We start from the raw sequence: 17,261 nt of genomic DNA on the forward strand, positions 1-17,261 counted from the left end.
ATAGGTAAAAATATTTGAATTATTTGATATTTTATGAAATTAAAATATAAATTAATATATAGCCGTGCAATGCGCATAAAAATGATATATTCACTATTTTTTCTAATAATCCTTTCATTTTACATGTATTATATGTAAATTAAAATATATTTTTTCAAAAACTTTTTTTTTGACATATTTCCCCCAAAATTACTTTATGTAAACTAATTTTTTCCATTTTTTTTTTAAAGGCACCCTAATTTTCTTTCTCCGCGCGAAACACAGGCCGGAAAGAGGAAATTGTTGCCGCCGGTGTTTGCCGGCAAGTGAAGTCATGGCAGAATCAGTAAAGGGAACGGTGACGTCACTATCCTCACTGTTTCCGGTGGAAGAAGCACAGAAAGCAGCGAAGCGTGTGGAGGAAACTATATCGGAGCGGCAGAAGCAGCTGGACCAGCTCCGAGATTTTGCCGCCGACAACAATACTCTTATTAACCTTGTTCAGCGACTCCCCGATGAGCTCCATCATGATATCATGGTGAATTTTGTTTACTGTACTTCTTTTATTTTTGAATGGATAGTAGAGTGTTATATGCTTGTTGCATGTCTAGGCGATTAATGCGTTCGAGTTTTTGCAACTTTTCAGGTTCCGTTTGGTAAAGCTGCATTTTTTCCTGGTCGATTGATTCACACCAATGAATTTCTGGTAATTTATTCGCTAAGCGATTTCAGTAGTAGTAGTTGTAGTATTGCTCAGTTTCGATTTCTATTATTACTTGTTGGTTTTTGTACTATTGCAATCATATTATTTTGTTGTAGTTACTGTCTGCAATTTTTGTTACTATCTGCTATTTCTTGTACTTCTATTACTTTTTTTCTGGACTGTCACTATTTTTTCCTTGAGCCGAGGGTTTATCACAAACAATGTCTCTACCTTTGAGGTAGGGATAAGGTTCTCGTACACTTTGCCCACCCCAGAACCCACTTTGTGGTATTATAGTAGGTATGCTGTTGTTGTAAGCAATTTCAGTAGTATGAGCCTTTTTTCTTGTGTCGTTTCAGCAAACAAAAACAACAACGTACCCAGTGTGTAATCCATAAGTGGAGTCTGGAGAGTGTGATGTGTATGCAGCCTTGCCCCTATCTTGGGAAGGTTGTTAAGGTAGAGACGTTGTTTCCGATAGATCTCGGATCAAGTAAAAAATATCAAATCAGTAAGAAAGGGAAGTACATTAGTGAAGAAACCATACATATAGAAAATAGTGGAGAAAAGAACAGTAGTAACAACAAATAGTATGCTAACCAAAGGTAATAATAAAATAGAAGAATGAAGTAATATGAGAATACTAAAGACAATACTAACAAGCGATACTCGAGGTGCAATAACAGGGGCGGAATCAGAGTTCTGACAAGGGGATTCAAAAATGCCACACTTGAGAGTTGAACCTGTTAAGGGGATTCAAAATTTTATATATGCTTAAAAAATCCTTTTTACCTTATTTAGGCAGTAAAACTTTCCGGTGAATCCCCTCCATTGTATGTGGCTTTGCCACTGGGTGCAAGGCTTATCTGTTGATTGTACATGATACTAAATGCAGAAAATTTTGGCCTTCCTGCATAAAGTTTTTGTCTTTCTTTCTGGATTAAAGGGAAACTTTTTTTTTCCTGTCAGAAGCTCTTCCTTGATCAAACTCCCATTATGTGCAAAGTATTTCTTGTCGCAAGCCCAAATAAGGGAGGAGGATTGTGATAAGTTGATGACTGTTATAAGAATAGTATCACTATGATGAATCCTCTTAATGACCTAAGTAGAGCAGAATGAGTAGAGCGGAATCGGTATAGTCGGCCCAACTAGTTGGGATTGAGCTGTCGTTGATCTATTGCCGGTTCTCTTCCTTGATCAAAATGAACCATTTCTTTAAAACTGTCCAATCGGATGATTTATTGATTAATATATCAGTAAAACTGGAAAGGTTATTGTTCTCCAACGAGGCATCTGATAGTGGTAGGATCTTCTTTGCCAAATCATGGAAAATGCTTCATTTCCTCTTTCCTGAATTCTCATTTATTATTTTTTTGCATCTGTTTGATAAGTCTAAGTCTCTGCTGTTTAGACAATCATTTCTAAGTTTAAAACCTAAGATTTAACTTACTATTTTGTCTGGCTAAATAGCAAGTGATCTTTGGTTAATTATGAAAATATGCTTCTTCTTTTTTTTTTACTGACAAATACCTGAAATTTTGCTCTTAGATTCCTTTTCTAGTTGTAACTTTTTGAATATAATTTTCTACTTCACTCGTGTATGCAGGTTCTTCTAGGAGAGGGTCATTATGCTGAGAGGACAGCGAAGCAAACAGTTGAGATAATGAACAGAAGAGGGAAGGCATTGGAGGTCCAAGTGGAGTCTGTAAAGGCTTTAATGCAAGACCTTAAGGCTGAGGCCTCATTTTTTTGTGCTACAGCTTCTGAGGCAGCGGTATGCTTGTTGGTTCTGTCATATGGTGCTTGAACATTTTGACATGGTACTGCTTTCCTAAGTGTTTGAGTTACTAATATGTTATGATAGAACTACCATGTTTAGAAGTGCTAGAAAGCTTATTTGGATGCAGCAGGTAATGATAATAGAACTTCAGTGTTTCAAGTGATACAGAAACTTATTTGGTGATATGACATGAGAGTGTGTTGGGACTTAAATTTGAGAAATGCAAAAACTTGAGTTAGTTTGAGATGACTTGATATTGACTTGCCTATTTGGTGTGAATCTTTTGATAGATACTTCTCACTGGTTTGCTTGTCATATGAATGTATATGTGCACCGTAAGCATTAGTTGATAGTTGGGATGTTCACAGTTTGATTTATTGTATTACTCCCTTCATCCCAATTTAAATGTCTTACTTTCCTATTTTATCTGTCCCAAAAAGAATGTCCTTTCTAAATTTAGTAAGTTTTCCAATTCCAACATTCTACCTGGCAAGTTTAAGATCATAAGCTTTAAAGTACTACACACATCTTTAATTTAAGATCACAAGATTCAAAAGTCTCCCTTTATTTCTTAAACTTCGTGCTTAGTCAAACTAAGACACTAAAATTGGGATAGACGGAGTAATTTTTCTTTTTGTTTGTGCATATTCGTTTTAGTTTCTGTAGTTCAGATAATTATATCAATTTGATGATTCCAATCAATCTTTGACAGGAGGGTCTTGTGGAGATAAGAGAAGACTATGTTGAGGAAACTTCTCCTAAAGAGGCATCTATGATAGGCATGTTCCACCTGTTACTGGTTTATGTCTTACATATAATAGTCGAATTAATGTTGATGTTATACTCTGCTAGTTATAAATTTTTTTCTTGATTAGTAAAAAGCATCTTTAAATGTTTCTGCTATCAGAATCAGGGGCGGAACTAGAGTGTAGGAAGCGAATTCAGCAGAACCCAGTTGTTTTTTGTTCAAACCCTGTATTTGTCTTGTGAAAATTTATCTACAAATTATTGATTTAGAACCAAGTAGCTCAAAAAGACTAAAATTCTGAGCTCATAAGCTTCAAATTCTGCCTTTGCCTCTTATCAGAATGTTATTGCTATAAATTTTGTAACATGTCTAATTGAAGTTATAGGCTCATCTATGAGATGCTAATGTATTGGATAATTCTCTGTTTTTATGTTGCTATGGAAAAGAACCTCTCCGAAGAAGTTGACGCATGCTTTTTGATTGTTAGGTGTTACACTGCTAATTATATATGGTTGGTGTTTTGATGGATCCTAAATTTTATGGAGAAAACATTGTTCAAATCTCAGTCTTGAAAGTGAGCAAAATGTTTGGCATGTTTTAGAATTTTTATTGTGAACAAGTGGGAGTAATGATAGAACTGTAAACTATTGAAAACGTGTTTTTAATACAAGACCCATAACGTCAAACATAATATAAGTTCCTAAGGCCTGTAGAAACTTGAAAATCTAAACCACCATTTGTTATTTGGACTATCTTTATCGAGTTCATTGAACATTGACAAGTTAATCATCATCCACTTAGTTTAATCATTTCCACCCTGCTAGATATTGTTAGAGACAGAAGCAGAGTCTCTAATGCGTCTGACTGATTTTATATCGACTATTGGATGTGTTAGAGGTAGCTTTTATAGTTTCTTTCCACATGTGAAAAGCAACTAAGGCATCAGGCTTTCTACTGTCCTTTCATGGACCAATATCTTAAGTGTAACCAAGGGGATGCTTTTTTCATATATATTGCGCACATGGATGGAGGGACGAAAGAGCAGCTCTACTCCCTGTGTTGTGAAGATGGCTTTCTGAAGTAATCTTCCAGTGTTGTGATGAGAGTTCTTACCTTCAGCAACATTCACTAGTCTTTGGTGGTTCTTTGATTTGTGATTCTATTTCTTTCTTTTTTTGATCGTTTTGATTTGTGGTTCTACTTGTAACCAAGCATCACTTAATTGCTCTGAATTGCAGCTTATTTCATTCACTGAGCTTTCTTAACTGCTTGAAACTCAGGTATCGTGGAACCCGAGCTTCCTAGTTCTTCTCAAGCTAAAGGTGTATCTCATGTTAAAGATAAGGAATATGATCGCATATTTTCCCGACTTGCTGAACTCGAAAAGGAAGAAGAAGAAGCTGAAAATGCCAATCAAGAAGAGCTAGGTAGTGATGACTCGGATGTCAGCCCAGGTCATGTTATCTTAGAAGAAGAAATGAAAAGTTTAGAGGTCAGTTACATGTTGTTGAACTTAAATAGAAAGTTTGACTCTTGGAATACACAAATTTTATGCTTCTGTAGTTTTTGCTAAATTGCATTTGACATGTTGCTTGATGCATAACTTTGGCAAGCTCAAGGAAAGAGGTGAATCTTCAAGATTTCAGTCCCTTGAAAAGTTTCCTGATCACTGGCATGTGAGTAACCCTTCCCTTCTACCTAAGATGTGTATTCTTGACTTGCATCTTTTCTTATTCTACCATATACTGTGAAGGGATTTGCTTGGTTCTCAAATAATTTTCCCGACAATCTATGAATTTGTTTGTTATTTTTCAACTAATCTATTTGAAATTTTTATGTGCAGGTTGAAGGTTCAAAAGCAACATCTAAAGGTAAGCCTTGTCCCCAGAAGAAAGAATTGTGAACTATATACACTCCATCTGCCACTTGCCTATTGAATTTCTGAAATTACTTGTATAGTAATGTGTTAATAGATTTCATCATCCCAAAGCAACTGCCCAGATGGAGAGAGTCAATTTAGGGTAATTCAGAACCTTCTTGGAATTACTTGTGCATGAACTATAAATAACTGATCAACCCAAAACAACTATCCGCTAGGAATTTTAGTTAGTCTCTCAACTACTGATAAGGTACTCAATGCTGGTGGTTTATCTTTGATGTCATTCTTCTGTGTAGAACTTTCTACTTTTTGTCAAACTTGTGTGTGGGGTCTACTCTTTTCTGAATTTCTGGTAGTGTTTACTTATCGAAGACGGTTTCTGGTGCTCTGTTCAGTATTTTTTTTTAAATTCATCTTCGAGGATAGAATTAGAAGCAGCGTTGGCCTTTCCTTTTTCACCTCCTATCTATAGTTATCAAAGTATGTTGTTTTCATGAAATATCATCGAACAACTTTCACATATAGCAAATATAAAAATCATATTTGTATGTTATAACTATAGTTTGCATAATTGCGCTCCAAAACAAATTTTATGTTTGCTATGGAGCTTTTGATTTGTATAATTCGCTACAAACATCCAGTTTTATACAAATTGTTCAGTTTTGTATAAATTCATTTATATATTGTAATTTGTATAATTATAAGTGTATAGGACGAAAATATATGTATTTGTATTTGTATATACACTTTTCTCTCGCTTTATACAAACACAAATTCATTTTATATTGAAATGTATAAAATGACTAATTGTATATCGAATCAGATGGCTAATTGTATATCGAATCAGATGGCAAAAAAAGGAAATGTTTGCTGCGAATTACAATTAATATAAACTATGGCTATAACATTTAATTTGATTTAATAGTTTGCTATTTCATATAAGTTTCCCAATATCAAATCATTCAGAGGACGCTTGCAGCTGTCTTTGTTTTTCTGTCATTGTTGATAAACTCTGCCAGTTCTTCCTCAATTTTTCTTTTCCTGAGGATTATTCAATTTGCAAGTTCCTTTTTTCTTTAACTTCTGTTTCTCTTAAAAGATCGCATTGTACCAGAAAACTGCTTACCTGGGAATCTAGCTTATGGAAAATTCAATTTGACTGAGAGTGCTCCCATGGAACCTCAAGCGAAAGAGGATGTTGAGGCTCCTGTTATAGCTGAAACCAAAGTACGATTCTGTGCCTCGTATTTGTTCTTACCTAGAAGGTTCCATGCATGTCTTGCTGTTCTATTATCTTCATCATAATAACACAGTTCCGTGCATGTTTTGCTGTATTGCATCATTCCAGAGTTAAGAACTAAAGAAATTTATCTGACTGCTTTATTACAGGCTGATGCTCGTCCCTCTGAACCACAATTCGACAGCAGTAAGGTATGTTCGTGCATGATTTTAATATTATCTGATCTATTAAGAAGGGGATATATGATCTGACAATATGCTCTGCAGGCTTTTACTGGTAGTATCGTAGAACACAATAGTGATGTTAATTCAAAGGTGCAATCTGTCAGTCGCAGCTCGAAGCCAGTATCAAGGTTCAAGATGCAGAGAAAGTAGCTGCAATTAGTAGATTGTCAGCTCAGCCTCAAGATGTAGAGAAAGTAGAATTGGAAGGGGAACTACTTATATTCCAAAACAATCTGCTCTATTGAGAGTGCCAATTGTTTGTTCTCAAATACAATGTATACTTGTTGCCATTGATCTAGTGCTGGCTATACGCCAGAACGAATGAAGATATACAGACACAATTGGAAAGCGAAAACCCTGCCTAAAAGCTTTCATGTACACATTTTTTTAAAAAAATGAAAAAGAGTCACCTGTACAGACTAAATGTTACAAAGTTACAAATCGACGAGAAAGGAAAATAAGTTTCAACCATTAGGAATCTTCTCCTTTCTCTTACGATAGTCTTTAAGTACTTTTACGCGCTCTGCTGGTGTTGCAGATAAGAGCCATTTGCTAAACTGAACTTCTTCCATACCCATGGAACGGGCAAGGAGGCTGTACTGGTTCTTTTTGCGGATCATTGTAGGATTGACAGATCCTGCATTCTCCTTCCCAGTTATGTTGTCTAATTTCTTCTTCCCAGCAGTTGAAATCTTTGGTTGGCGTGGAGGGTAATCTAAATGTATGGTCTGTTCTTTCTTCTCTTTGATCTTTGCCGGTCCAAGGTTAACAATGTCTTCATATCGATGAGCATAGACAATACCTACGCATCAAAAGGGTCAAATGAAATTGAGCAATAAAAATCAAACACCATTGTATTTCTGTTTACTACAACTTCAGTATTGCTGCCAAAAAAGAAAAGTTGCGAAAAAAAGATAATATAGATTGTCAACTACTTCAACAGATCAGTGAAATTTTAAGGTACAACAGTAAAGCGGATTTTCTAAGAGAGCTATATCCATCCTCTTGTTCCATCTTATCAAATAACCAAATTTGTCAGAGGCGAGTAGTAACAACGCGATAGAACTCCTACCCTGCGTTCTAGAAATGCAGGGTTCAACCTTTCAGGTATACCTTTCCCTGTGTCTAATCCAAAATCCCAAAAAGAACTAAAAAATATCAAATTTGTTGAAGAATCACTTAGCTTTACTAAGTAAGAGGAAGGAGAAAGTGTAGCATGGGATCAGGAGGGATGATCTACTATGTTCCATCTTCCAGTTATGTACTACTCCCTTCGTGTATTTAGCAGCAGATTTTGACTAGGCACGAAGCTTAAAATGTTAATTTGACTTGTATTATATATCAGTAATGGTTTAAAAAAAAAGTGAAGGTTGAAAAGTTAAATTGATAAAGAGACATGCCATACCAAATTTTAAAGTTAAATAATCTAAGAAACTTCTTGTATAGAAAAGGAATGATATCAAGAAAGTTTGTTGTATGATTAAGGACAAGAGGACACTGTATTTTCCTTCTTTCCTTTCAGGATGATCAATATTTAAGTTAGAACAATGTTGACGCTCCTTTTCTTTTGGAGAGAAATTTTACTTCGGGTGCCTACATAGTCAGTAGTCACCGTTCTTTTCTTTCCCCTTGGTTCCAATAAAGGACCTTCAGTGCAATTATCATTTATCAGAAACCAATAAGAAATGGACTCACCAAGGTCTTCAAGCGCTGGAGCAACTGCTGTGTTCTCCTCTACTTTACGTTTACTGCTTTCAGCTTCCACAAAAGATGCTGTAGTTATTTCCTTCTCAGGAACAAAATACATTCCACATACATTCAAGTCCTCCTTTGAGTGAGTTCCATCATTTTTTTTTCTGTTCTTTTCATGCAATTCAATGATCTCACTTGTGAAGAGCTTGTCAGATAAATCTCTGAAAAGATTGCATATTCCAAATAGCTCCCCTTGAAACTCCTTGCTATCCTGAAAGTTGCAGCATGAATAAGTAACCATTTCCAGCTGGAAGAATGACACAAAATTGAAACTTAGATCCTAGAAAACAAACAAAGAAAAGTGACTTTCAACCTGAACTCCCTCGAAATAGCGTTTTTCCATATTTCCAGAGACAGCAATGTTTGATAACTGCTGTTTGTAGACCTGACGAGTGTAGACAAGTTCTTCAAGAGAACCAGCAGCAAGTAGGCGGAAAACAATAACATGCCGCTTCTGTCCAAATCGAAATGACCTGTCCTGGGCCTGCAGATCGTGGGCAGGATTCCAGTTTGGATCAAATATCACTACACGATTCGCGCTAACAAGGTTGAGGCCAAGGCCACCAGCTTTTGTTGATAATAGGAATACCTAAGATGAGGAGGACATCAAAATACAGAGATGATAAAGAGTGGTAAAGTTCGATTGTGTTCTAAAATTGAATTTCCAATTTTCTATTCCACATAAATAAAGAGAACTGGGCCTAAATGAGCAAAATTGGACACAAAAGTGGATAATATAGCCAACCCCAACTAACTTTGGGTCAAAGAGCTGATTGATTGATTATTTTACTAATATCTACCTGTTTGCTTGGACTGGAGTTGAAGTCATCAACTAGAGACTGGCGCAGGCCAGTTGGGGTGGACCCATCAAGTCTTGAAAAACCATAGCCTTTGCGTATAATAAATTTCTCAAGTATGTCCAGCATCCTGCTCAGGACAAAATTATTATGTTAAAAAAGGGAGAATTAGGACTAAGGAAAGAATGGCATGTCTGAAAAGCTTTGCAATAAATGCAACAGGTATATTTTATAAGCACAAAGCATCTCCTTGGCTGACTCTTGCTGTTTCCAGATTCCATTGGAACCGAGTTGCAAAAACAAGAAAAATAGAGAAATATATCTAGTAAACCGAGAATGGGATCTTACTTATCTGAAAAAGAAAAAAAGGATGGGGATCCTCATTAAAATCATTTACAGCCCTCAGGTTGTCATGAGAGTGCACGACTACCAGAGATCTGAGAGGAATTTTTTTTGTGACGTTAGAATACTTTTAATCCAAGATGGGGTTAGGGGTAGCAAAATCATACAGCAACTTTTGAATAATCAGACAATGAAAAGCGGACCATTCCTCAATTTTAAGGATCAGATAGAAATAAACACAGCTTAATAATCTTGAAAGAAAAGGAAAAGGAAGTGCACCCAAGGGTGTCATTTAGTGGTCAATGAAGTGGACTGCAAATCTTGGAGATTAGGGTTCAAAGCCCAACGGAGACCAAAAAGGCTATGTGCTTTCTTCCCATCTGCCTAAGTTTTGATGGGTAGAGTCACCTCATACTTATGTTGGCGGGAGTAGCCTTACACCTAGTGAAACAGTCGAGGTGCGCACAAGCTGGTCCAGACACCACCATTATAAAAAAAAAGAGGAGGAAAATAAAGTAATCCCTATATTAAGAAATATCAAATGAAATTGTAAGGCTAAAAACTTTAACTTCGAGAAGTTTCATCTTTCAATTGGTTACAAGTACTATCTTCAAGGAGATAGCCATTAGACTATCACAAAAAATTCTTGGACTCGGTTAGCCCATCATTGGATTAATTTGACATATCTGAAAGAACAAAACCACCGTTGGTCTAATATCCAAATAAAGCAGAAAAAATATGTTACTCATGCAGTCTTTTGAATTAATAACAGGTGACAGACAATAATAGAGAAGAGGAATCAATAGAGTAGTTAAAATATCACCATAAAAGATGAGTGTATGATTATCAAGACTGAGGACAACAACAAAAAGAACAGATTCAATGTATTAAACTACAAAATAATTGGACTTCTTAAATCTCCATCACAAAAGAAAGGAAAAATCATATTGTTAGCCAAGCACCTAGCTTTCTGCAACATTCGCATATATTAGGAGTTCAAAAGGTTAAAAGAACTGAATACTGACGTCGCACCTTACAGAATAGCTGAAAAGAAGAATCTTGTCACTTTGTGAAACCCAAGAGGACATTAGTTTCTCCAATGCTCTCATTTTCCCGCAATGTTCAACATTACTCAAGCCCAAGAAGCTCTTATTTTGAGTACTCCCTCCAACCAAATCAACATCCTCACCAAATACAGCAGCAGCAAATTCTGCATCTCTTCTTTGTTTATCTGGATCATCCCTTGGATTAGGCTTGATAAGCTCCAAATGGTTGCTTATCTGCTTGGAGAGCTCCAAAAAGTGAGGATACAAAATGATGCAAGAGAGAGACGGAAAATAATTTCAAAAGAAACTAAGATGTAGGATTGAAGGGGAACCAGTTTTGCAAATATCTAGAAAATTAAATGAAATAAACAAGTGACGCCCACTCCATACTCTACCAGACAACCAAAAATCATTATGTTTGAAGGTAACATGTGATACATTATTCGTGTGTCAGTCATGTCACATAGCAAGTGAAAAGTACTGTAAGAGAAGTCTCAATGCGCTTGAAAGGCTTTAAGTGCGAGCATAGGAGTAAGAATTGATTGGTCTAATAAAATTGCCAGACTAATAGAAACATGACATGTCAGTGAGCTCCATACTAGCAGCAGTTCTGAGGTGGTAAGAGGTCTTTAATTTTCAAGAATTTTTCCTTAGCCTTCTTCTTCCTTTTATCCTTTCCTGATGATAACGGTGTCCAAGTGAGCTTGCGCGCACCTCAACTATTCCACCGAGTACCCTCTATCTCCCACCAGCACAAGCACTGGGTAACTCTGTCCACATATGCTTAGGAGGAAAAGAAAAAATCACCTAATGTTTTTTGTCTCTGCTGAGATTTGAACTCTGATCTCCAAAATTTGCACCCATTTTCCTCGAGTCTTCTTTTCTCTTGTTTTAATAATTGTTCTTTTATAAGAATTAAGTGAGATCAAAAATCTGAATTCAGAGACCACAAAAGAGGGATCATACATTCAACATTCAAGTTGATAAGTTGAAACAACATTGGTTAATTACTTCATTTATGCATCACCTAAAACTGAGGGTTTCTAGATATTCAGCTTTTTCTTTCTCTATATCAGATGACTCATATTGCATCCAGCAACCTATCTCATTTTCTTTCACTATGGGTGCTTATCTCTAGTGCAATAATTTTACTTAATAGAGACTACATAACTTACATTGAGATTACTTTTCCTACATCATTAACCATCATGGAATCATTGTACGAGTGATCAACAGATAACCAAAAGAAATTCTTTAGGGATAACCTGCTGGAGCTTGACGAGACATGGAAGAACGAGGCAAAAAGGGCAGTGATCACAACCATCTGGATTGTCCCTGTGAAGGTAAGGCCAGATGACACCATCTGAAGCGGTCCGCCTGCAACATTCAACTTGCTTGAGAGGGCTTCCACAGCTGCAAGGCACATCCTTATTGATAAGGCATTGTACATCAGGTAACAGTAGCATTCTCTGATAAACCCGTTTTTGCAGTTCGCTCATCGCACAAAAAACAACATTATCTTCCTTCCCTAACATGAGATGTCCAATAGTTTCCTCTTTTGTCCTTCTTAACAAATATTTGCGCAGAACTGATACTAAGTGTTGTTTCCGCTCATCAGCAACTTGAACAAATCTATCTGGAGCACTTGATCTCTGTCCATGTTTAAGGGGCTCCTCATAAAACTCTCGGAAGTGGTCACGTGTCCCCAAGCAACCAGGTATCACCCAGTCAAACAGATTGAACAATTCCATTAATCTGTTCTGCATTATTGTTCCTGTAAGACCATAACGTTTTGGGGTCTTTATTGCTAAAAATGCCTCGTACAGTTTTGATTTCTCATTCTTGAGTCGATGTGCCTCATCAACAATCACAATCTCCCATTCAATATCTGATAAAATTCTTCCATGGATTCTGTATGTATCAAAACTGGTTATAAGTATCTCCACTCCACGTGCTTCTAGTTTGTCAATCATTAGATCACGGTTTGGCCCGTGATAAATACAAACACTAAATGTTGCCCACTTGGAAAACTCATTTTCCCAATTGTTGATCAAAGAAGAGGGACAAACTATTAGTACAGGTCCCATTGTTCTTCGGCGTTCCTTCGAGACTGATGATTCAGGTAAATCTCCATCCTTGCCATATACAGCAGCTAAGAATGCGATGCTTTGGATGGTCTTACCAAGTCCCCTGTTCCAAATTTATGCACACATAAAAAATAAGAAAAAGGTGGGGGGAAGAAGGAAAGACAAGGATAAGAGACATTATAATCACACAATTAAAATTTAAAAGATGACACATTATATTAGCATTAAAAATTGTATATCATCTCCACCATAACAACCAAGAAGAGATGCACAAATAAAACTCACATATCATCTCCAAGAAGTCCTCCGTGATTATTCTGATACAAGCTATACAAAAATTTCACTCCTTCTCGTTGATGCTCCAAAAGCCTACAGTTTATAGATGCTGGAACCTGAAAAAGAAATAAAGGAAATTGCTACATAAGTAGTCAATCATTATTACAATCATAAACTGGACAAAGAAGCAAGTTTGAATTTATTTCACCAGGTAACAAACGTGACTACAAGGGTGTTTGGCTAAGCTTTTAAGCTGGTTCAATTGACTTATGAGCATCATTTGGCTTATCTACGTGTTTGATAAACATTTAGAATGCTTATAAGCCAAGTGATTACAAGCCAAAATCAGTCAAAGGCCAAGCTGGTCACCCCCAACTTACGGTCTTTCAGCTTATAAGCACTTTTAGTTTGACCTAAACTATTACTATATTATCCTTAACATATTTTTTTAATTCTCAAAATATCTTTCCAAAATAGAACCCCTAAATTTCTGTTCATTCTATATTCATCATTTCTCCTTTTCTTTGGAAAGATACTTCTGAATTTGTAATTCTACTAAAATTTTAAGAGTGTTTTGGTCATTTTACCGTTCATCTGTTAACCCCATCCATACCACATGGCATCCCAACCCACCACACAGACCCTCCTTCTTCCACCACCACCCAAAGTCACCTACACCTTCATCTAAATCATCTACCCGTCTTTCATTTCCTTAGAAATGAAATTAACAGATCATGGACTCGAACTATCAATGAAATCTCCTGCCGCTCTTTCTCTCCTTTCGCCGATCAATTGTAGATTTTACCCTCTAAATCCGCCGTCTAAAGTTATATATTTCTGTAGTTATTAGCTACGAGTTTCAAAATGTTTTATTCTAATATCTCTTCTTTTTAAAAAATAAAATAAAATTTTACATTAACTTGCTAGTAACAAATTCTCTTGTACTTCAGCCGAGAAGAGGATCTCTCCATAAAAACAGAATGGATCAGTATGAAAATATTCAATATAATCTTCCTGTCAAATAGAGGTAGAAATTATAATAGATGAATAGACTAAATTGACTAAAATTTCTTGCAAAATTATCATCCACTTATTCATTAACAGATTCAAACATCATCAATTAAAAAAAAGTCTCAAAGGACACGCAATATATTGATATTTAGAAAAGTTTCTGCTACTCGTAGACCAACACAAAAAAACAAAAAACAAAAAACAAAAAACAAATATATATTAGATTCAACTTCATAATTGAAGTTATAAAGAAATGAAAGATGGGTAGATAATGCATATCTGTTAAGCCTAGGGTCTATCGGAAACAACCTCTACCTCACACAAGGTAGGGGTAAGGTCTGGGCACACTCTACCCTCTCCAGACTCCACTTGTGGAATCACACTGTGTATGTTGTTGTTGCTTGGGTAAATAATCTATGTTGGTGGTGATGGTATATAGGATGAAGGTGTTACTGACTTTGGGTGGTGATGATAATAGAAGATTTGATGTGAGCTCATTGGTGTGGTGAGTTGGCATGTCATACGGCAGTTCCGCTAAAATGGATGAGGTTAACGGAGGACAGGCAAATTTCAACCACTTTTGTGACGGTAGGGGCATATATGTACCAATACTATAACGGAGTGTAACATTAAACCTTTGTATAACCCTTTTCCCTTTATTCTATTTATGCAAAACTTATCAATCACATTCCAATGAGGGAGCTATCGCGATCCTAATGTTTCGATCAACGCCTAAGATAAATCAAAGCATCAGAATGTTCACATACAACCAATAAGCAAACATCACATGATCTTAAATTTCCTAGATTAACCTCAGGCAGACTATCCAACAAGAATCAAAATTGTAACTTTCCTAGATATGTATGATCATATTGCTTCATTATGCCTTTAAGTAAATGAAATAGAACAAATAGTTAAACAAATGATTATAAAAATTGAATCTTGATGATACGGGTCTGTGAAAAATCACCTGGACAAGAGATTTTTCACCCAGTGAAGACAGAACCAACGGCTCATACGGTCCTGCTTGATCTAACAATAAAGAATCCAACTTGGGTCTCCCAAACCCAATTCCCTTTTCTTCTTCTTCTACCACTTCTTCCTCCTCTGATTTTTCATATTTTCTCTTCAAATCAAAATGATTCTGCTTTTTGGGGGTTTGGGGTTGGTTTTGTATCAGAGAAGTGTGATCTTCGAGTCGTAACAGCTGCTGAGACAAAGAAGATTTTGGGGGTTTTCTAGGGTTTACATATTTGGTCTCAAAATTGTAAGAAGTTGATGAAGATTGTGAAAATGATTGACTGGTACAAGGCTTGAGCGTCTCCTTAAAGGTGTTCAAAGACATGGGGAATTGAAAATCTTGAAATTTTGTTGAGGAACTGTTGTTTTTTCAAATTGAAGGGCTTTTATTGTTTCCACAAAGAAAAAGAGATACTACTACCCTTCCGTATCATAGACGGTCCATATACTTTTGTAATCTCCGATCATCAACCAAATCCATATCATTATTGTAGAAAGACAATAATGACTGTCGATTAAAGTTGATTGATTCCTAAGTTGGAACCTTAGCCTCCTCCNCCCCCCCCCTCCCCCGAATCCAATTTATTTGGATCTGATTATGTTTTAATATGAAATTTCTTTATATGATTCGAATATGCGCAGATGAGATGTATGAATGTTCCAGTGTAAAGGTGTAAGAAATGGGCTATGAATAATTTGAGGAGGTAGAGTTAGATCAAAGAAATTTTGAGAGGTTATTAGACACAATATGACAAAACTCCAACTTATCAAGTACATGATGAACAGGTTATGGAGGACGCACATTCCGATAAAAGGTTAGTTAGATATAGTTAAACTTTGTTTCGTTTATCCTCTTTTACTATTAGTCATCATATTGATCTTACAATTTCCTGTCCTTTGAGTTTAATTGCTATCGTTATTTTTCATATTTCAATTATCATATTATCTTGTTATGAATATTGTTCATGATTATTTATCAGGTTGTCTATAGGCTATAGTAGCTTATCATGATTTTTTTGTATCTTTTTTTATGTACTACTTTGGACTATCTTTTTTCTTGATTGGAGGATCTATTAGAAACAATTTCTCTACTTCTAAGATATGAGTAAGGCTTGCGTACACTCTGTTCTCTTAAAATTTCATTTGGTGGGATTACACGGGTATGTTATTATTATTATTATAATTTTTTTTTTCAATCTTATGATATTAAATTAAATATACGTAGAAAATATCAAAATGTCCTTTAATGTGTAATCTTAAACATGTGATGCAAAAAAATTTAAAATTAAAATTATAAAAAATAGAAGAGATCCTTTTTTTTTAAACATACTAATAGGAATATAAGATAAACAAATTGAATCACAAAAATTAGAAAATATACACTTTTAATTCATTCAATGTGAAGTGTTATTCAAATTATATCTTTTCTTGTTTAGTGTTATTTTGGAAAAAATAATTAGTATTCATTTTTGTTCACACCTCCTAAAACTCAATATATTCAAAGTTAAAGTTTTTATTTATAGTTGATGTAAAATTTAAATATATGTATATCATTCATATATATATATATACTAGTAAAGAAAGTCTGGGCGCTGTCCGAGCCCAACATTAATAAAGTTATATTGTTACTCTCTCCGTCCCATATTAGATGAGAATCTTACTAAAAATATTTTTTTCATATTATTTGAGCACTTATTAAATTAGGATATAGTTAATTAATTCTTTTCCATTTTACCCCTACAATTAATATGGCCATTCCTATATTGTATGTGTATTTTTTGTAACTCATTTCAATGTGCATTGATATAAACAAAGGGCAAAATGGTGAAGTCTTCCAATATATTAATGATTTTTTAATCACCGTGTAAAGTTGGAAGTGCCCATTTAATATGGGATGGAGGGAGTATAGTTTATGTATTGTTATAAAATTAGTAAAGATTGTTATAATATATTTTGCTCATAAGTGAGCTAATATAGAAACTTATTTGTCATTTGTCTTTTTAATTTCAATTTTAAATAGCAAATAAATGTAGCGATAATATTGAGGGTAGAAATGAAGCATATCTTTCTAAATTTAAGTAAAAATAAACAGAGTAGAAGTAACATTAAGGTTATCGATAGGACGGTTCATTCGGTTACTTTTAAAAAAATTATATCATTCAATTTTTCGGCTATTTTATAATGTATAACCAAAATTGAAATTTTAAAATCATCCCAATCCTAATTTATGTGACAGAAGCAGTACAAAAATTAGTCTTTTTTTTGTTGTCTTGTAGATATTTTAAGTTATTATTTATTGTAAATTATAGTACTTTTTATTAAAGTTTTTAATAACATATGTTACTTTTTATGTTTGAGAGTTAAACCAACTTTTTTT

The 17,261-nt window shown here is 35.1% G+C and overlaps 3 protein-coding genes across 5 annotated transcripts in view; 2 read left to right on the top strand and 1 right to left on the bottom strand.

The window, feature by feature from the left end:
- The window catches only part of LOC125878027 (tetraspanin-19), a 367,072-nt gene that overhangs the window by 60,552 nt on the left and 289,259 nt on the right, over positions 1–17,261 (top strand). The gene's annotated exons all lie outside the window — the stretch shown is intronic.
- Positions 215–6,788, top strand: LOC125878020 (uncharacterized). Of its 2 annotated transcripts, none has more exons than XM_049559318.1 (10): positions 215–517; positions 626–685; positions 2,289–2,456; positions 3,175–3,241; positions 4,491–4,702; positions 4,824–4,886; positions 5,054–5,081; positions 6,189–6,316; positions 6,479–6,520; positions 6,596–6,788. In XM_049559318.1, exons 1-10 carry the CDS (start codon positions 314–316, stop codon positions 6,701–6,703), a joined length of 1,080 nt encoding a protein of 359 aa, XP_049415275.1. In that variant the 5' UTR covers positions 215–313; the 3' UTR covers positions 6,704–6,788. The 2 variants fall into 2 exon arrangements, with proteins under 2 accessions (XP_049415275.1, XP_049415276.1); XM_049559319.1 differs by having other exon boundaries at positions 6,204–6,316.
- LOC125878004 (switch 2) lies at positions 6,778–15,249 on the bottom strand. Of its 2 annotated transcripts, none has more exons than XM_049559299.1 (8): positions 14,835–15,249; positions 12,863–12,969; positions 11,756–12,680; positions 10,477–10,724; positions 9,106–9,232; positions 8,619–8,789; positions 8,249–8,516; positions 6,778–7,355 (listed from the first exon to the last, which is right to left on the bottom strand). In XM_049559299.1, the coding sequence occupies exons 1-8, from the start codon at positions 15,207–15,209 to the stop codon at positions 7,018–7,020; spliced, it is 2,559 nt and encodes an 852-aa protein (XP_049415256.1). In that variant the 5' UTR covers positions 15,210–15,249; the 3' UTR covers positions 6,778–7,017. The 2 variants fall into 2 exon arrangements, with proteins under 2 accessions (XP_049415256.1, XP_049415255.1); XM_049559298.1 differs by having other exon boundaries at positions 8,619–8,894.

Source organism: Solanum stenotomum, chromosome 9 (genome assembly GCF_019186545.1).
Source record: "Solanum stenotomum isolate F172 chromosome 9, ASM1918654v1, whole genome shotgun sequence".
Classification (NCBI taxonomy): domain Eukaryota; kingdom Viridiplantae; phylum Streptophyta; class Magnoliopsida; order Solanales; family Solanaceae; genus Solanum; species Solanum stenotomum.